Here is a 22,505-nt window from a genome sequence, read left to right on the forward strand (position 1 = left end):
CATGTACATAATGTGACTCTGATCTGCAATAGAATAATGTGACTGCAGATCAGTCTGGGATGCTCTTTCTGCATGTGATAATGACCTGCCATTGAATAATACAATTGTAGATCAGTCTGGGATACTCTTTCTAAATGTGACACTGATCTGCCATTGAATAATACAATTGTAGATCAGTCTGGGATGCTCTTTCTACATGTGACTGATCTGCCATTGAATAATACAATTGTAGATCAGTCTGGGATGCTCTTTCTGCATGTGATTATGAGTGAGCAATAAAAGCTGTTATCTCTCAGGCCATTATACAATGGCAGACTTAGGCCTAGAATGCATGCAACTAGGCATACATTATAAATAAAGGAATAAACTATCACTATACATGTGACCTGGTGTAAAATTATGGACCTACTTACCCATCATATGAATATTCCATAAACCAGTCCATTGGAATATAAGTTGTTGACGGTTTGTTAAATGAACAAACAAGGTTCTGGAAATTCTCGGATATGCAAGTGATATTCTCTGGAAGTGGTGGTTCCACTGAAAACAAAAGATTGCAATGTTTTGAACAGGCAATGAAATATCCATATGAGGTAGATGAGAACATTATCATTCCTACTGAGTTGTACAAGATCTCCATGGAAATACATGCATACAAGGAATAACCATTTGCAACAAAGTGCCTCAACACACTTAAAAGGATCTAGAAGACCACTGAGATGTGCAGAAAGAAATTAGAAACAATGTGCACAGGACATGGTGTCTCACCTTTGAAGAGCACTGTGATGACCTCTGCTTAAGCAGGCAAAACAGAAGTACATGAACTTGCTTCTCAGTGTACAAATGCAAGGCACACAACAATATTATACAACAGTTTTCAGTTAAATATAGAAGAAAAAAAGAAAGATATGTGTGTGAATATCAAGCTTAAAAACTTATCCTAATTCATGCAGTGACCATCTGAAATCAAATTTCACTACAAGACTTTGATGTTCCATACTTCAATGGCTACTCACTTTTGACCTGACAATTTGTCTCATGACTGACATGAGATACAATTATCTCTAGTGTAACCCATACCAGCTATGCAATTTATCAACATCATCTTTCAGAGAATAAAATTCTGAAGGACTTTTTATGAGTATAATGTTTATATCTCTTTCAGGCACAAAGTCCTTAAATTACAATTTATTATGCCTCACTAAAATGGGTTTAATTTTTTCTTTCTTTCTTTTCCTTAAGTTGTAATCATACAATTTTATTCTATTTTGGTTATATATTGAAGGATAAAAAAGGGTAACAGAAATGGCACATTTTATGCCTACTTCGAGTTTAATAGTCATCTGTGTTGGAACTAGAAGGGATGACTCTGAAGATGACCAATGAATCTTAAAGACCTGAACCTTTCATTACGACAGCCTTGAACAAAACTTACTGTGCTGCAACTATTATTTTCTTTCTTACATGACCATTAGTTTTTTACCTTTAGACATCAGAATCAATGGGGGTTTTCCTACCCAAGTGCAAGCCATCCATATAATTTGTCAAGAAACTTACTCATAATTTTTTTTCTCCAAAACCCCTTTCCTAAGAGCCATAATGTCCATAAACCTTTTGACCCCAACATCAATTTGCCTCTTTTGCTCATTAAGTACAAGCCCTCCAAATTTTTTCTGTCAAAGTAAATGGTTTAAATTTAAGCAAAACCTGTTTTTCTTATTCGAGTCACTGACTCTGACCTTTGACATTTTGAGCCCAAAATCAAGACTTTTTCCTTACCAATCTGCAAGCCATCCACAAACGTTTTGAAGATATCATGGTCACACACACAAAAAAGCCCGCTGAGCAGAAGTCACACTTTTACTTTCAGTCATGGCCTTGAACTTTGTTCTTTTGACCTCCAAAGTGATATATCTTTTCCTACCCCAAGTGCAATAACTCCACAAAGTTTGGTCCAGGTCTGTGAAGGAAAACTAATGTTATAGTGCAGAAAATCTTTTTATTTCAGTCACAGTGACTCTGGATTTTAACCTTATGATCCCAAATCAAAAGATTTCTTCATAATACCAGATGCAAGCTATCCACAGAGTTTGGTAGAGGCTAATGTTACTGTACGAAAACCATTATTTTCCTTCAGTCACAGTGACTTTGACATTTAGCCCAATGACCCCCCCCCAAAAAAAAGGTTTCTTCCTGTTCCTTACTGCATGTATAAATTATCCACAAAGTTTAGTACATGTGATACCCAAATAATGTTATTGTATGGAACCTATCTGTCTTTCCATCACTGTGACCTTGACCTTCAAATATCAAACCAACAGGCTACATTCTTACATCAAGAACAAGCTTTTGCAAAGTTTTGGATTGTGGAGAACTCGAGTTACTGTGAGGAAACAAAATTGGTGAAAAAAACAATGTAAAAATCATCACAAAAGTTATCTTATGATGGGCTTATATACCTAAGCAACTTAACAATGAAAACCATGCATAATTTACCTACCATACCAAATGCAATGAAACAATATAAAAAGTTCATTTACAACGTGTATCTACACCATTCTTGCCATATGAAGTCTTCTGGTATAAACCCCATGTTGGTATTCTGTTTTGGAGAAGTAACAATAACAAGATTTTCAAGATGGCTACTTTTGTAGCAATATTGGATATCAGACTGGCACCATTTCCATTTAGGTCCAACCAGACATCATAAGTCTTTTAGTGAAAACCTAACACTGACATGATTATTCATTCATCAGCAGTGACAAGATTTTCAAGATGGCCATTGTGGTAGCCATTTTAGATATCTAAGCAACACCATCTAGGACCAAATAGACAACCTAAGAAATCGTTTATCAAATTCTGCATAATTATTCCAATTACCATTCTGAAGAAGAAATGGCCAATGTAGCAGTCATACTACATGTCAGACTAGCATTTTAATTTAGGACCAACCAGATAAATGTACCAAAGAAGTCTTTCAGTGAAAACCCAATACTGATAAGCTCATTCAGTTAGAAGTAACTATAACAAGATTTTCAAGACTTCTACAATTTGGACAAATGACAAGAGACCATCCCAAAAGCTCTTTTGATCAGGACCAGCAGAGCCAATAACACCCAAAAAAAATTTACATAAAAGAAGATTTATGTCCTGGAGTGAAACAATCATTCTTACAAATTAAAGTTCAAACAACAAAAGAACTTTTGTTAAATATTTGCACAATTATTGCACATCCAGTGTTGCACCTTGATTGATAAAGGGGACATTTTTTTATGTACCTGCCCCCCTTAAACAAACAAACAATTGCATTTTGTTAATTTCTGAGTAACACTTGCAGTTTGCGGTGGGAAAACACACCCTTGGGCTCACTCAAGATGCAACACAAAATATGTGGAGAAATTAATGTCCAAAAGCATATCAGCGCTGCCAATATTGTAATATCAAGATGTATTACTGAAATTACAAGATGAACAAATCTGATGCTAAAATTACTACTTTCAAGTGAGCAGACTGCCATTCATTTTACACACTATACTTAAATTCATAGACTGCGGCAGAGATCGTATTCTTTCAATAGAAACAAAACTTTTCTTGGTGTCTTTAAATCTGTGGTTTGCAGTAACCATTAAGTCCCACAAAAGTGGTATAACACAAACAAACAGTTAATTGAAAGTAGCATAATATCTGCCCATGCCAATCTGAATGAATGAAATTTGCTACCTGACCCACCCTTTTACAAGCCTATGTCATTCCGGTCCTGATGTTGGAGTCTTAATCAACTTTTACAGCAAGCTCAAGGCCACAAATCAAACTCCAAAGTGATGACAAAGAAACTGTTGAACCACTTAAAACATACACAGACAAGTATACACAGGCAAACATGTTAAACAGAATCCAAATGTCCTAAAATTTTCTTTGTGATATGCATGCACACTCAAACCATTTTTGCCTTTCCCGCAATAGCACAGCAGATAAATAGTTTGTCAGCATCAGAAAATGATGACAGACTAGATCAGTGCTTGCTTTCGTGCTATTAAAAATAGTTCAGTGACCTAAGTTGCTTCTTCTTGTAACATTATTTACCATTAATTATATATCTGAATTTTCCTAAATGGAAACTGATAGACCAAACATTCAGGTCAATTTATGGAGATGGCCAGAATTGATGGAGTTTATCATTATTAGAACAGTGTTTTGTGAACAAAACATAAGGACCAGTCTAAAGAGGAAGACTGATCACCGAGTATGCAATTTGGACAAGACTACTAAGACGACCAGGTCAAAGTAGGGACAATTTGGTGAAGTTTCACTGTAATTTGTATGTTATCATTATGCATTATGGAACATGATGGATCTTTAATTATCGCTTGTTGCCCCTACCTCCTATTTGCACCATCTTTAGTCTGGGACTGTTGACATCATCCATACAGACGTAGGTAGCTTTGTCATTGATCTGTACATGAGGTATATGCAGCTGCAGAGTTCTGTCTTCAAAATAATTGTGCAGGTATATGGCAGAAACATTTTCACTTCCTTTCAAAATTCTCAGCCGACTCAAATTTGCATATGGAACTAAAGCATTGGTATTAGTACAATTTAATACCAGTTGACTGCCATTTACAATAAACACATCTCCATCTTTTTCCCACCTGAACTGCAAATCTGAAATTTGGGAATTATTAAGCATTTTTACCACAGTGAAACTATTGTAAAACTTTTTATTTTTATTTACTGCACTGACATAAATTATCTCATGATGGAATAACAGGAATAAGTTATCACATGATGGAGTAACAGGTTCTGCAGTCACAGCATGCATCTAAAACTATTCTTACACACTGCCATTTTAATTTAGGACCAACTAAACATTTAAAGATGTCTTCTGGTGAAATCAACATATGTACCGTATGACTTTCCATTCAGGAGGAGTAACGACAACTTGATTTTCATGACAGATGCCATGGTGGCTGTATTGCACATCATGAAACTGTTACAGTATTGTAAATGTAGATGGCTACAAAATTAAAGGCTGTAAAAGTTGAAGCTTTTTGAGCTAATGAGAATGCTGCATGCTTCAAGTGCATACGGCTTTGTGTACATTCTACTGTAAGATGCAAGTGTTTATTAAAAAGAGGCTGTGAAAAGCATTTCAGACTTTAATTGCTCATCAATATTACTTATCATATATGTTCATGTATTGATGTGAAAATAAAGACAGTTTTGACATAAAATATATATTTGTTAATAATTAATTTCCTCTGAGAAAGAAAAAACCTTTATCATTGCAAGTACATAAAACTATCAATGTTTGGTACAAACTTGTGTATTCTGATTTCCAACCTGTAAAAACTGTCTTGCTGGTTGGAAACATAATGTTAAAATTTTTAATTCTTACCACCCCACTATTACTCTTGATGCAGCTGTCTGATTATGTGATGTTCAATGACTTGCAATTTCATAATGCTTTCAGTAAATTAAACAGTACGAAGTGCATTGTGGAGTAATTTTAAATATTATATATATTTATTGAAACCCAAACAGCTGCACATGCCATTCAGTTTGCACACTGCACACTTGCTATCTTGTTGTCAAAAACCATCATGTGACCGATTAGGGTTGTTTATCTAATGATCCGGATGTTTGCTGAGGATGTCTGTAAGATTCAGTTATTAATGTGAAAAAATCAGAGAATTTAACAGGTATCAAATAGACTTAACATAAATTGTTTATCTTTAATTGCAAATATATGATGACCATTAAAATGAAAGAATTCTGCAAGGAAACAATGGTATTTTTTTGGCACTTTTGAGATGGTCATTTATGACTGACCTCGAAACTAGCCTTGTGTAACATTTATGGACCGGATGTGTTCATCCATGTTACGTTGTTGTGTGTCTTCATTAATCAGCAGTAACGTTAAGAAACATAACTGAAAATCTATACCAATTTATCAAGTTTACATCCTCTAATTAGCCGTAAAAGTGACATTTAGTTTTTCTGCATTACAATCAAAATTTTTATTTCTTACCAACCTGTGTGCAAATCATGTAACATTCAAGGAACAGAAATGGCAGTCATAAAACTTAATTACTATTTAGTGATCCTTGTGAATTGCTATTTTAAGAGGATAGCACTCATTGTTTATGTACAAAATCCCAAATTGAGATGAAATAAATACAGCATTTCCAATTAACTGATTGTGTATAATCTGATTACTTCTAATTAACATATGTAAATCTCATATAATGTTTATGGAACTGAACTGGCAGTCATAGAAATCTGATTCTTGTCTTTTGTCTAGGAAAGTTACACAATATAACATTGTTTTGCTTAAAATCAGGACTTCAAAGCAACAGCATCATCAATCTACATCAAGGACCAAAAAGTTTCCTTTGACATAAAGTGCTAAGTTCAGAAATCACCCTAATCAAGTTGGCAAGCAGAAAGCATAAATAAAAGCAATGAGGTGCATAAAGAATCAATATTATACATTGCAAATGAAAATAATGCAACAAAATATAAGTATATCATTATATCAGTTTTTGAAAGTATAGGTAATAATATAGTACAGACCCAACATACTAAATAATTAATACATTGTACATAAATAAATACTTCTGTTTTCAGGTTACATTAAAATTACCATTGATGGCCAAATTTTTCAAAGAAGTTGGTCAGTTTTGGGGCAATGAAGAAGCTGAATATAAAATATTATGAACAGATATGGTGCAGCTACTTCCAGTACCAAACCTGTCAATTGCTGGCTCCCAAATAGTTTTCAAATTTTAAATGGCGAAATAAAATTTTGTTTGTCCATTCTGGTAACATGAATTACAGTTTATACCTTAATAAAGTTTTAATACCAACTGAATGGAGCATGAAAAGATGATGCATCTTTTGTTGTTTTGTGCTAATTGCGTATGGTCACTAACATCCTAAAAATACAAAGAAAATGTTTCACATGAGAATGTTTGAAAATTCCTAGTGTAATGATTTAAGTTGTTACCTGATGGTCAAGTACGTGATAAATGGACACATACACATCTTAACCATACAGATGCTGCTTTTATCCATTACACAGGTGTACCCGGTAATAGCTTTATGCTTATTATTATCCAGATAATAAAAGAAATCATCATTTAAATATCTAATTTGTCTCTCATGTTACACATGTAACAAGTTAATGAGAACAATGCTCTGACAAGCAGTATTTTGGAAAGGAAAACAGACAGTTATCTTTCCTGTTACTTTATAGAAGACAGGATACTAGATCACCAATTTGTAACTAATATGATGTGAAAATGAAACTTTTAAACTTTGGTGTACAGTGTGTGTGTGTGTGTATATATATATATATATATATATATATAAGCTTATGAGTCCAACTGCAAATTGCACAGACCCAGTTCTGCCATCACATATTGCACTGGCAGATCGGGACCACTGCAGTTTGGTAGGAGTAATCAGTAGAACAACAAAATAAACCCTGATCTGCAGGCACATTATGCTATGGCAGATCAGGATCTTTATTGTTTGCTGTTTGACTCAACTTAAAAGCGAATATATATGGTAATTTTATGACATATGACAATCCCTTTAAATTACACATGTCAACTGCATTAACTGCAATACATGTTTTTGTCGGATCTGGTTCTTAACATCATTTCAATGAAAGATTAAACAGACAGGTAGTTCTAGTCGGCCTGTACGGTATATGTAATCTATGTGCATGGGAGGCTGCTAAATATTTTGTGGGTTTAACCAGATTTTTCAAGTACAGGATAGCCTATATATGGTTGCCAGTATATCTGGTGGAGCAATTCAGAAAACTCCGGCGAATAACCACCCACCCACTACTGGCAAGCTTTCTCACAAATCCACATTGCCAAAGCTGCAACTTAAACCCATGCAGATAGAGGTAAGATATCAGTGATCTGTAAATGTGAGTGCCTTAAGACCACTTGGTCACCCGAGATGACATTGCTAACTGTAAGACCTGTAGAAGATCTTACATAAAGAACACTTGTTCATAATGGACCAGATTGTCCTGTCTATTGTCCTTCACAGATGGGTTTAAATGTAACTTAACAACAAAAAGGTACACACGACAGATTCAAATGACGTGATACTTTGTTCTTTTATTCATTTATTTTCATGTGCATCTTTTTCTATGTTTTTGGAAAAAGTTATATGTTTGTTAGAATTTAAATTCATGTAAAGGCACATAATTAAACTTAGTCTTTTGGGGGCCAAAAAAATCCAGAAAAGATGGTATCCACTAATAAAAGCATTTCAACAGTAGTTCCTACTTTTCTTTCTCAAAAAAATAATGAAGATATGGTACATGTATTAAACTTACCATAAAGAGCAAAGGCATACATCCTCAGCATCAGTGTGGGTAGACAGACCCCAATCAGCATCAGTAGCATTCCTCTCAAGCAGATCATCCTTTCATATTGATCACCGTAAATCCAAAATTAATTTATTTAGGTATGGGAAGTTGTTAATCTACATTTCTTTACAACTTCTGTAACTGAGTTCATATGTATGTTATAGAATTACCCAATGAAAGTTCATAGTTCCCTTCATTGCAGAACTTTTGCTGTCAACTCAGCAACAAAAAAATAATAAAAAAATGTTTTCAACATGCAGAGCTGTCTCAGTAAACATGCTCTGAAATGAGCATCATAAGAATTAAGTTCAGTTATATTACTGTAACATGTTATAAAACAACATCTCTCCATACGGTACAGTTCATGTAAGTAATTCCAAGTTCAACCTGTACTCCCTTTACTAAATCCAATCATTAAAGTCGATAAAAAGGAAGCTCAAATAAATTTCAGCAATATTTTTAAGAACATCCTTGCATGTACATCAAAATAATCTATACACCATTACAAAATCATGTTCTTTTTTTTTCCAAACAAATCTTAGTAAAGTGATGTGCAATCTGATAGTTATTCACATATTCTTTTCATGAAGAGAATGCTGGTGGAGCGATGAAGTGTTTCAATGTTGAAAAGTACTATGGTTACTATCTCTCCGAGATGCAGTCCATTAAAACCTTTGAAAGCAAAAAAAAGGAGGAAAATATTAAATATAACCTTATAATTTACTGGTACATCTATAGGAAATAAAACAAGATTACTCAGACAAATTTTTTTATGTGCATTTCTGGTTATTAAGTTGGCACTGTTTTTCATTGTTGACCCTTGCACTCCCACCCCACCAAGCCACATAAATTAAAAAAAAAAAAATATCAACATTTTCCCAAAATTTATTTCCGCACCTAATTGAGCCAGTCTTATCTTGCGCTTTTAAGAACTTAGTACATTATATATACTAGTCATAAAAACCCTACCTTAATTTTAAAACCAGTGCAATAGGAAACACATTTTTATTTTAGCCTTAGCATACATGTATTAACTCCAGCTGCAAACTTTATACAGCTGGATCTGCTATCACATAATGCGCTGGCAGATCTGGGTCTATGCAGTTTGTTGTTGTTGTTGTGGGATTTAACACCATTGTTCAGCACACAATAGGCTATGCATGGCGGCCAGTATTACTGGTGGAGGAAGAACCTGGGAAAACCTCGGAAAGAACCACTGACCCACAAAAAGCTACTGGCAAGCTTTCTCACATACCCACATTGGCGAATCCTAGACTCGAACCCACGCAGACAAAGGTGAGATGGCAGTGATCCGTAACAGAGAGCGCTTTAGACCACTTGGCCATTCAGGGCCCCCATAGCAGTTTGTAAGTAGCCAGTAGAACAAACAATACAGACCCTCTTCTGCCATCACATTATGTGACTGCACATCAGGATCTATGATGTTTACAGTTGGTCACAACTTATATCATGTAAGGCCCAAAAAATGTGTGTGTCTCTGGTCAACTGACTGTATCTATTTTTCTTTGCTGACCCTAGCACATATTCACCCACCCCCTGAAAAAAATTAAAATAATTAAAAAAAGATAACATTTTCAAAGCTTGGTTTATTCATCTAATTGAACTAGTTTAGCCCAGTACTTGATGTGCTTAATATGTTATATAACCATTATATATATATATATATATATATATATATATATATATATATATATATAAAGAATAAAAATCATATGGCAAATAACAGTCCTTTCAAGTGCACTGGATCCAGCAAGGGATCATGTTTGTCAGGGATTAATTAAGATAAATGTAATTAATGTAATAAACTGACTATGAACAGTGCAAAACTAGTATCTAAATATATATAAGCAACTAAGCTATACAAATCCAATATAGCACAGAACAAAATATGTATTAAACTTGTTCACAAGATAAAGTACTAAGCATTCTTGTACACTAGTCCAGGCATTCTTGTGCACTAACCAAAGCATTCTTGCAACCTAATATATTAACCACATCTTAGAGAAATGAATTAACTGTACAAGCTGTGCATCCTGTTCTAGTTTTGAAACGTTCTAATTAACCAGAACATTTTGAATAGACACAATGGAAAATATTTAAAGAGGGATTGTAGAGTATGTTTCGTCAACAATAGGCCCATATGGGCCAGATATATGGATCAAATGGCATACCAAACCTACTACCATTTCACATAGCAGGCTTATGTAATATTTTTAAGAATACATTCTATGTAAAACATCTTTTAGACATCACATTCTGTTGTTTGTACCTCTTTTACATCATTAAAAATAATTCTAAAGATAAATGCATGAAAATTAATATATATTGTCCCTTTTTCAAGATGTATGATACAACCCCATTTACCAAGTTTTACATATATAGCCATAACAAGCTCAGTCAGTGAGGTAAAAGGTATCTCATTAATATGCACAGATATAACTTATTATAGAACCAGTCTAATTATAACGATAATGTGACCTTGTTTAAAAAAGCAAGCACATAATTCTAATTGAGATTCATCTCCAAAACTGCAGCAAGTTCAGCCAGACTGATACAACAATATGTAACATACCCAATCTCAATATCTTAATGATATACCCAGTACATGTAAGCCTGTTTATCAAATTTGATAAAATCCTTTAAAAAAATTACAATCTCCATACTGATAAAATAAAATCATCCTTCCACCAATCTTATGTATGACCACTGTAAAAAAAAAAGTATACACTGTATGTCCAATCCAATTAGCATAAGGCCCAAGTGGGTCTGACATCGCTCACCTGCCTCCACAAAACTAAACATTTGACTGTTGCAAAGCTTAGGTAGTTATACAAGAACATATCCTATGTAAACCATCTTCCAAACTTTATAACATGTTCACTTTATTGTACTCCATCATGAAAAACATACTTACTGACAGCATATTTGGTGCACAGCTTCTCCTGCTCATAATTGCAGTCATCAAATATTTAAAAAAAAATAAACTCAACATATTAAATATGGCTTCAAGAGTGGTAAGAAGCCCAGACAATTTTCAATTTTGCCCATTACTGAGACAGTCCAAAGAGACTGATGATAGCAGCAGGGAGTAACAAGTCCAGTCAGTCAGATGCAAGACAACTGCATTCAAATGTATGCATCTTTCTTGTTATCAAACTCATCCAAGATCCCAATCATCATGTAAGCATATATTCCAAATCTGACCAAAACTGAAATATGGCATCTAAAGGGGTAATGAGCAAATGATGACAGATGAATGGATGACAGATGGATGCAGGACTGTGCCATCAGTTCCCTTGACATTATAGCCAGGTGAGCTAAAAAAAACATTGTAGCAATATTATCAATTTTTTTTTAAAGCTACATTAAAAACCCAAATCCCACACACAAACCCCTCAAAACCAGACACCACTGGGACTCCAAAAAATGTTCAGCTTTAAAAGGTTTTAGGTTGTGACGATTGTATATGGTTGGGGATGTGTATTTAAGCTATTATAGAAGTCCCACCCAGGCTCTGTTTTGTTGGAAATTAAATTTAGTGAAAAATGGATGAAAGCTCTGAGACCCCAGTCAGCAATGCAGATGGTTAGATGGTTAAATATACAAAAAAGGTTGAAATTCAATGAATAACAATTTAATAACATATCAACTATCAAATTTCCAATTACACTCCTTCCTCTTGACCCTTTAATAAGCCTATTGCATCACTTGATTAGCAGTGTGAGATTGATTTCCACCTGTCCTTGTATTCCTACTCATCCGTTCTATCCTTTCTCTCTCCTATTTCTCCAAATTCCTTCTCCTCCTCGACTTTCTCTAGACTCCTTCTCCTCCTCCTCCTCGACGACTGCACTTCTGTCGACTCTGACTGTCTCAGCTACATCTACATCTCAGTTCCATCTACAACTCTTGAAGACTTCGGACTCTATGGAATTGAAAGTTCTGTGTCCCCAAAAAGCTTCCTTTTCGAAGCTTTGTCTTTCCTTAGAATCTACCTCTAAGTTCTCCTGCCAGTAGCTTCTCGTGGGTCGGTGGTTCTTTCTGAGGTTTTCCCTGGTTCTTCCTCCACCATTAATACTGGCCGCCATGTATAGCTTATCGTGTGCTGAAAAATGGCGTTAAACCCCACAACAACAACAACAACAACTAAGTTCTCCTGCCAGATTACAAGTGGATTCTTTTCTTGGAGTAAACCTTATTGATCAGCAATGCTTTCTGGTGAATATATAATTACTCTTTACAATTCAGAAGGTATCATTCGGGTATGAATTGTAATCACACCCTCTATCTCAAGTTTTGATTGGATATCGCTGTGGACCAATCCAATCAAACTTAGCAGACAATGTCTCTCTTGATGTCTGTCAACCTGAGAAAGGATGAGAACATGCCCTGTTCACTGTGGACTTTCCTATTGATCCCTGAACTAATCTTTAACATACAGGTGTGATAATGGCAAGCCTTTGTTAAGTGATGCAACCGGTCACCTTTACCAACTCAAGTTTCCGGTCTCTGGCTGGTCATGGCAATCTTGCGTTAAGCGTTCGACACTAACCCCGCAGCAATATTTAGAGATCAAACACACGGTAATATTCCCAAGACAGGTAGATTATAGCTTATACATGACTCTGTAGCTGGGGCTTAACAAACGTGACATAGATTTAATTAGGTTTTCACTGATGTGGAACAAAAATGTCTAAATGAAATACAGCCTGTTATGGCAGAAGACAATGAAATTGATGCCTTTTTTGGTGAACGCTTACCTGAAATACATGTAGAAGTTCAAGGGCCATATAGCGATGTTGATGTTACCCCAGCAGAGGGTGATACAAGTAGACCACTCAAGCAAATTTCTTTGAGTGGGAAAAATAAAGGGGCATTGATGCTTTGCTGCCTGATTACAACTGTATTTCTACTACCAATGCTGATAATATATGGCAGTTACCCAAGCTGAAAACTCCCCCAAAAAAGGAGAGCCAATACCTAAATCCTTAGCAGAACTGATTAATACTGCATTCACTTCTTTATGTGCAACATATGATATTGTACAGTACAAGATCCCAAAAAATTGATAAGTTGGGGCCCCCACTTGTCAATCAAGAAATTTTGAATGATCTTAGCAAATGAGTTCACTCTTATGGCAAAACCTTTAGGGATATAAAAAAAACTTGTTGCTGCAGACATTATGCAAGTTGTCCAATTAGCAGAATTACTAAAGTCTAAGATTGCCACTAATGAAAAAGTAAAGACCCTAATTTCACATGCTATTACCCTTATGGGTCAGGTGTAATATCGCTTTATTAATGCCACTCATCCTTCACAAATGCTTGGATGAGGGGTTCATTTTCTTACATAAATCTGTAACAGTAGATGTTCTATGCCAAATGTTTCCCCAAGTTTCTCTGATGTACATTTTGGCAGATTCATTATCAATGACAGGATGATCCTATAACACTTAGCTGATCATTCAGACATCCTGACATGTGAGTATAGGCAAATGACAGTCATGATTTTGGATATAGCACAGTACATGTACTACTATTGACCCGATGACAAAAATCATGCCAATGTATAACAATATTTATAACAATATGGGTTGACAGAAAACAATGAAGGTGAAATGCAAGTCTTATATTGTCAATTCCTTTTGAAAACTCCAATATTTTAGCAAATTTTAATAATGCCTGCTACACAATAATTTTGTATATTAAGTTATTCTCATTATATTACTGTTCCATACATATTGCACTTTGTAACATAACACAGTTCAGTACACAATGTAGTTGATGATTATGGACTCAGGCTACATCATTATAACAAGGGCAGCTGTATCACCGTTTCCCTTAACCCTCATTTGTACATCAGGGACCCTGAAAGTTCTAATTTGACCCCCAGTTTTGACACCAATATTTGATTTTTACTCCATATGACACCAAGTTTTGATACCAAGAAGGATTTTTGACTTTCCTTTCTTTGCCTTGGCCAGTCTGTTTATTTCTTTGTCGATCTTGGCATTGGAGGAGATCATTAATATGAATCACCTTCATATGACCTCTCTTTGATGGTTAGGTATTTTTTTCATTCACTGTTATACAATGCAGACTATTAATACAACTACTGAAATATCAAGGTGTCAACTAGGCAGCTGCAAATTAAAATATACCACATCATGTAGGTTTTCTGTCTCTGACACACAGCTCTTTTACTTCCGTTCTCACTCATTCTTTGTGTTGACTAGCATGGTCCAAAGATTTTGTTTCAGGTATCTATTAACAGACACATTTACAAAAAGAAACAGATTTTACTGCAAGATTATATTACATGTCTTTTTGCTTTTTTTGGTGGCTGCATACTGAACTACCTCATCCAATATCCAGTGACTTTTATGCAGTACTGGGGCAAAAACAAGTACATATCTGTAGGTCTTCAAAATTTATGAACAGCCATTATATAGGCATTCTCGCATGCTCTCACTGATGAATTTAATAATTGTGATATCTTGCAATTTTTTTTGATCTTACAATGAGAATAATGACACTTGGTGATATTCTATTTTGTCAATAAAAAAACGCACATTTACCCTCTTTTCTTCATACTTAGCATTTGCTATTTCTTCTTTCTTTCACTTTTATATACCTTTAGTTTTAATTTTTAATTTTTTTTCAGTAGTAGTTAATTTAAAGCAGCTAACATTCAGTTTTAGCTGCATCCTGGTGTATTGTAAAGCAGTTATTGATGACCGCTTGCAACCCTGTCTCTGGTGTACAAATATTAGTGATTATCAAATATGCTCATACAGAAAAAAAATTCTTTTTTGGGGGGGCGGGGGGAGACAAGTGGTCTTAGGCACTAGCCTGTAGCTTCCTGCAGGTTGCTGGTTCTACCCAGGCTTTTTCTGGTTCTTCCTGTACCAGATATACTGGCTGCCATGTATGGTCTATCATGTGCTGAAAAATGGCATTAGCACCACCACAACAATTCTTTGATCAGACTTCTTCCCAGCAAAGCCAAATTCAATATCTGATATTTATTTAAATAATTTAATATTTTTAAATATGACCCACTTATTTTTCACCTGAAAAAATTGTGTGGAATAGTAATTCAAACTTTAAAAAAAAAATTGTTAAAGGAATTAATCGAATTTCAAAGTTTATGCAATTTTTTTTTTTAAATTTCCAAGTACTTGTCTATACTTACTCAAGTTGAATCATACTGCAAAGACCCAGCTCTGTTGTTGTATGATGCACTGGAAGATCTGGGTCTATGCAGATGTTTTAGGAATAATCAGTAGAACAAACAAATTAGATCCTGATCCACTGGCACAATATCCAATGGCAAATAAGAGTCTATGTTGATTATCAGCTCAAAAGATACTCATGAGACTTATTACATACATTTTTGAAACCTGATCTGTATACATACTGATCAGATATCATTTGTGCTTTAAACTGGTTTATTTCCCCATATAAAGAATGTAAAACTGCATCCTGGTTGGATCAAGTTTTTAAACTGTGGAGTCACTACGTTCTTGAGATGAAATAATGAATCAGGAAGAGACCCTCCATGATACTGTTCACTTTTCAAAGTTAAAAGTAACAAATACATACTTTGAAAAGATCTGTCTTTCTGATTTTCAATTTACTCTGCATCAAGACCTTGGCCAATATATGTATATATTGAAAAATATATAACAGTAACAATGTCTGCATACAATATAATAAGTGATACTTATCATTAGAAATGTCTGCATACAATATAATAAATCTTACATATCACAATAAATGTCTGCATAGAACATAATGACATATATATATATATATATATATATATATATATATATATATATATATATATATATATATATATATATATATATATATATATATCACTAGAAATGTCTGCATACAATATAATAAATCATACATATCACTAGAAATGTCTGCATAAAACATAAGTTTTGAGGTTTGTCATTCCACCTGTATGTTTCATTTCAGTTTTGCACATATTACACATGGCGACCATTTTGTCAAGTGTATTGGTACCTCACACCCTTTTCAGTCAAAAATTATTTCAAATGAAACTATTTGCTCATGGATTCTTCATGAACACATATTTAGAAGTTGCCATGTTGGTAACAATGATAAGCCCAATGAAAGACTGTAGTGTGATCAATGTTAGCTCCAGATGGGCTAGTGCAGATGAAGAAAAAAAACAGTACACCATCATTTCTATACTCTATCACAATATACTGCTTTGAGCATTTTGTACTGCAATGTACTGGAATAATGTTACACCCTACATACTTACCTAGACAAATAAATGCACAAAACTGCATGTTCCTGTGGCCAACAACCCTTCCAAAAATTGCTAAGGCTTACACATACCTGACTTACAGGGAATCTAAGGTTAGATACAAGTTAGTCGGCATGGACCATGAGGCAAAAGAAATAATAGTATATGCAAGTACAATATAAGTATATGCAAGTACAATATAAGTATATGCAAGTACAATATAAGTATATGCAAATACAATATCAATATATGCAAGTACAATATCAGTATATGCAAGTACAATATAAGTATATGCAAGTACAATATCAGTATATGCAAGTACAATATCAGTATATGCAAGTACAATATCAGTATATGCAAGTACAATATCAGTATATGCAAGTACAATATAAGTATATGCAAGTACAATATCAGTATATGCAAGTACAATATAAGTATATGCAAGTACAATATAAGTGAAACATAATTTATTCCATGCTTCACCTACATTTAACTTACAAGTGTCATGCAAGGTGGTATAAGCCATTCGTGCAAAATGATATAGCTGAATAACCAAAACATGTCTGCTTTTATAAGTTAAGTATCAGTCAAAATTGTCATTTTTTGCTAAACATGCAGTTTACTGCCAAATACTCTCACTTAAGGTGCTACAATAAATGTTTTTTCTAAATTTCACAACTTCCCACCATATCTATAAATTTCAATGACTAGTATTAGAATAAGATAACTTCAAGTAGTTTAAGACATTTAAGATTTTAAAACCTTTAAAACAAGACTTCTGTGATGGTCATTAGGTATCAAAATGAGAATAAAGCAATTTGTGGGCATATTTGTACGCAAACCACAAAATGGGAACACAAGTAAGAATACAACCCCACACATACACACATATTGGAAACATCTTGAAATGGTGACAACTTATTTGCAGAAGAGGCAAGCTGAAACATCATTCTTAGATCTATTTTACCGTAAAGTTTATTTCCTGGCGAAGTCTGATGCCATATCCATGATATCAGTATTTCCAGAAACTCCACAATAAAATAAATTTATTCTGTTACTGTCTTATCTCTGAACCACAAAAGAGCTTCACATCAGCTAGCCTACCTGTTACTGATACTCATGGGCCAAATGTTTTAATTTGTTGTGAGAGATTGGATTTGCACTGCAGACAGATCACATCCTGGTGGCCTATCATATTACCATAATTATCCCCCTCCACCTCTCAGTGAAAAAGTTTATATTACAGGGCATACAGTCATCCTGATCATCCATGCATGTCCATGCTTGTAATGCTCATCTTACACATTTCCAGACAGAGCCTTCTTGTTGGCGTTATGGGTTTAACACCATCTTTCAGCACAAGACAGGCTATACATGGCACCCAATATAACTGACGGAGAAAAAACCCCAGAAAACCCCAGAAAGAACCACCAATTCATGGAAAGCTACTGGCAAGCCTTCTCATGTACCTACACTGGGATCGAGCCTTGAAACTCTGGGATATGATGAGGGTGGGGGGAGGTCATAATCATTTCAAAATTCTGATTTATCACCTTGGGGTTGAATGAAATGCTTTTGCAAAAAAACTTCAACTAGTCTGCATTAGTGCATCCTATGTGATTGAGCTTTGGTTTGTTTGTTTATAAGAGTCAAGAGTTGATCAATACATATCAGTGTATGTCATATGAAGAGAATTCAGTGTAACTTAACCTTTAAATTGCTATTTATTTGTAGTACAAGATACCTCAGTGCTGAACTGTTTGAGAAAAGAAATGAAAACTGCATTCAGCTTGTATTTAATTACTGTACATAATAGATACACACATACTATATCAAAAACAATAACTGTTGAAGTATATGAATTTTATTACAAGCATCAAGTCATTGTGACTTTATCATATTGGCACTGGGCCCCAAGTGGCTGAGTGGTCTAAAGTGCTCACCCTTATATATCACTGCCATCTCACCTCTCTGCGTGGGTTCGCGTCTCGGGCTCAGCCAATGTGGTTGGTTACATCAGAAAGCTTGCCAGTAGCTTCCCGTGGGTCAGTGGTTCTTTCTAAGGTTATCTTCTTCTACTTTTTATACTGGCCTCCATGTTTAGCCTATTTTGTGCTGAAAAATGGCGTTAAAGCCTACAGCAACAACAACAACAACATATTGGCACTTGAAGGTGCAAATACAGATCAAATTACAAATTACCTTTGTATTTCATAGGTATTTCATTTTCTTTTCAATGAAAAATTATATTATGTCTTTAAAAAAACATTCTATTTTTTAATAGCATAACCATATCCTGTACATGTATGTCTGTTACAATTTTGTATTCAAGTTGTTAAAACTCGCAGGTGTATAATAGGGAGAAGGTAATAATCATCCAGTCTAGATATACTACTGGTAAGTTGAGACATCCAAATGACTGTAATAAATGTTCACAAAACACTGCAGTTTTTCCTGTTATCTATTTAATATAACACCTCTTATGTCATGTCCACTTCTGAGCTGACAGTCATCTGTTGAGTTCATTACCTGTTGAAGTGTTACATTCTTTGAATATTATAAGAAATATATCCTTAATCAGGGTTTTTTATGACCTTAAATAAGCAGTCAAAATCAAATATTCAGCTATCAGCAAAAATCAATATCAGATTTATGCAAAAAAAGCATCACAATAACCAGTGCACAAAGAGTTTTAATTCATCAGGTGTGACAAGCTTTCTTTTTCCCATGCAGCTTTTGTCACACGATTATGCCCCATTTGATCTCTGATCTGCATAATGATTCGTTTAGTCAGCCTGTTAAAGCATTAAATAAAATCTATAACATGGATATAACAAAGTGGTTCTGGGAGCAGTTTGTTATAGTCGATAACTTAAAACATAACCAAGTTACTTAAACGGTCATTTGCCAGAGCTGTTGTTGAAGCTGTAGCACTGGCATGCTTTAACTGATTCGGCCCCGATCCCGTCTGTAGGCGTGATGAGGCTGTACCCTACTTCAAAGCTCTGCTGCATCAAGGCCATTTAAGATACACCAACGTGGGTGGTATTAAAAAAAGCAGACAGATATAGCTCTAAAATGATATAAAAAAATCTGGAAGTTCTAGTTGCACTACAAAATACAAAGAGAAAAACCTCATTTTTTGGACCCGGTTTTTTTTTCACCCAAAATTCGCTCGAGACCGGAATGCGATTTTGGGTCTGGATTTTAGACCTTTTGACCGCAGATCTGAGGCATACCAGTCTTAACTGCACACAGACAGGAGAACCTTTGCAAAAACTAGGATAAGGTGGGCATTTGGAATAAATTGTGGTATCCATACAAAAATGATGGGTCCATTAAGCAAAAAAAATATTTAAAAAAATAATAATGAACTCCATCTTTTACCCTTCTGCTCATGCGCAGCAAAATAACCATGGAAAATGATGTGTCTAATACAACTAGGCATTATTCTCATGGAAAATCTGTTGAAAACCGCTGTATTAAAATGTATTCAGAAATAGCCCCCCACCAAATGTCTTTCCTACACACATTTCAGGCAAAAATGACAAAAACCTCTGGGGCCGAATGAGTTAATGGGTGAATTTTCGTGACATCACTAAATCAGAATATTACTTATTTATTTCATCATTTGCGAATCAGTATTGCACATAAGTTACAAAAAGAGCCATTCTTTGACAATTTCTAAGAAATTTCCATAAACTTGATTAACCGATTCGGCCCTGATCCCATCTGTAGGCGTGATGAGGCTGTACCCTACTTCAAAGCTCTGCAGCATCAAGGCCATTTAAGATACACCAACGTGGGTGGAGTGAAAAAAAGCATACAGATATAGCTCTAAAATGATATCAAATAATCTGGAAGTTCTAGTTGCACTACAAAATACAGAGAGATAAACCTCATTTTTTGGACCCGGTTTTTTTTCACTCAAAATTTGCTCGAGATCCATATGAAAATGATGGGTCCATTAAGCACAAAAGAAAAATTAATTTTTAAAAAAAAATGAACTTTTACCCTTCTGCTCATGCGCAAGCAAAATAACCAATGGAAAATGATGTTTCTAATACAACTAGGCATTATTCTCATAGAAAATCTGTTGAAAACTGCTGTTTTACGATGTATTCAGAAATAGCCTCCCAAATGTCTTTCCTACGCACATTTCAAGCAAAAATGACAAAAACCTCTGGGGCCGAATGAGTTAAGGACTCACAGAACTAATTCAATTCTCATAGTAAGCCCACAGATACATCACAATATTAAAATTAGATAAAAGAGTCAATTTCTGAAAGCTCATAATCAAATTTATATTTATCAAACATGACTTGATGCAGGCTTCTGCATAGAGAATGCCATACAAACTGCTGCATTTTTTTTCCAACTATGTGTATGAAACGAGTTTTCAATTCAGCACAAAAGAACCAAGTGCTAATTTCAGCACTGAGTTTTCCAAACTCATCTGTAAAATTACTGTACTGAAATTCCATCAGAAAAACAATGTCTCTATTTTTTCCAGTTAGAACTAAGATAAGCTCTCAAAAAATTCCTTTAAACTAAAAGTTAACTTTTTTAAAACTAAATATGACCAGCCAAACCGATATTGACTATTTTATCTAAACCCATTTTAAGACAAGTCCACATTCTTCCATATATTACTACTGAAAAATGGATGGCAGCTGACACTCTATGCTAGAATGCATGATAGCAGGATTCGTGATACTTTAGAAAAAATCATGCTGAAAAATCCACCAAAATGTGTCCAAATTAAATATTCAGTTTTCAAGTTCTACCTTGACTTCTTCAACTTCTATTCACAAAATTCCCCCTTATTTTCAAAACTGAGGAGGCAATTTTGTCCCTTAATATTCAGTTCTTGAATAGACCATATGACATTGATGGCCCATCTCCTTCATTTGATTGTGACTCAACATTCTGAATAAAGATTTTGCAAATAATAATAATATGTCTTTTTCTCCAGCATGTGACCCAATTACTGTAGATAACTAAACTAATCTCACTTGAGACTCTCTGCTTTACTCAAATATTTTCAAATAAATGCACAAAGATGCATCATAGCACAGCTATGGACAATTTCACTGGAAAAAAAACAACAGAAACTGATGGACAACAAAAAGAAACAATACGTTCAACAGTATGATATTGTGGGGAAAATAGAAAACTGACACAAATTTTAGAAATCCAAATACATGATTCAGAATCCCTGAATATTTTAGTAAATACATGTAGCTCACTTGCATCACCTTCATTAGCAGCATATAAAAGTACAATGATTAAATTAAAAAATGCACCATGTAACTAGATGTTTTTGCTTCTTGCTATGAAGGTTTTTGTTGTTTCTAACAGCATTTTTAGCACCTTATTGTTGATATCATGCTGCTAAGAGCCTTTTTCCAGTTCACATTGAGTCGCCAACCCTTGGATTACAAGTCCAACCTTCAACCGAGCTATTATGCAACTCGCTGCTACAGAAAGAATGAGCAAAACAGAAATTTCATGCCTTAACCATCCCAAGATAGTTCATTCCAGAGGATATTTCTCAATTAAATGAAGAGTGACTACATTTATGAATTGATTTGTGAAATGCAGACAAAATATGGGAGACACAACCTTCCGAATACATTCACCTCAATACATGTACATTTAGTTGCTTAACTGGCACACAAGGCTTAGGAGACCAATTTTTTTGAAGGATGATGATACTGTATCTGCTGAATTTAAATGGATGCTAAAATTAAGCAGCAAAAAGCACATGGAGTTGATTACTTTGAAAAATGTGGCCCTGATG

The 22,505-nt window shown here is 34.6% G+C and overlaps 1 protein-coding gene across 3 annotated transcripts in view; it reads right to left on the reverse strand.

The window, feature by feature from the left end:
* Window positions 1-22,505, reverse strand: part of LOC149806770 (uncharacterized) — a 146,383-nt gene that overhangs the window by 83,356 nt on the left and 40,522 nt on the right. For 2 of the 3 annotated variants that reach the window (XM_089957294.1, XM_089957295.1), the window contains exons 3-5: window positions 8,360-9,064; window positions 4,381-4,662; window positions 414-540 (exon numbers count right to left, since the gene is read on the reverse strand). In XM_089957294.1, the coding sequence (XP_089813420.1) occupies window positions 414-540; window positions 4,381-4,662; window positions 8,360-8,447 (497 nt within the window). In that variant the 5' untranslated portion in view covers window positions 8,448-9,064. The remainder of the gene's footprint in view (window positions 1-413; window positions 541-4,380; window positions 4,663-8,359; window positions 9,065-22,505) is intronic. The other variant, XM_089957298.1, reaches the window with a different exon arrangement.

The sequence above is a fragment of the Sinohyriopsis cumingii genome, chromosome 1 (assembly GCF_028554795.1).
Source record: "Sinohyriopsis cumingii isolate HCF-2022 chromosome 1, ASM2855479v2, whole genome shotgun sequence".
Classification (NCBI taxonomy): domain Eukaryota; kingdom Metazoa; phylum Mollusca; class Bivalvia; order Unionida; family Unionidae; genus Sinohyriopsis; species Sinohyriopsis cumingii.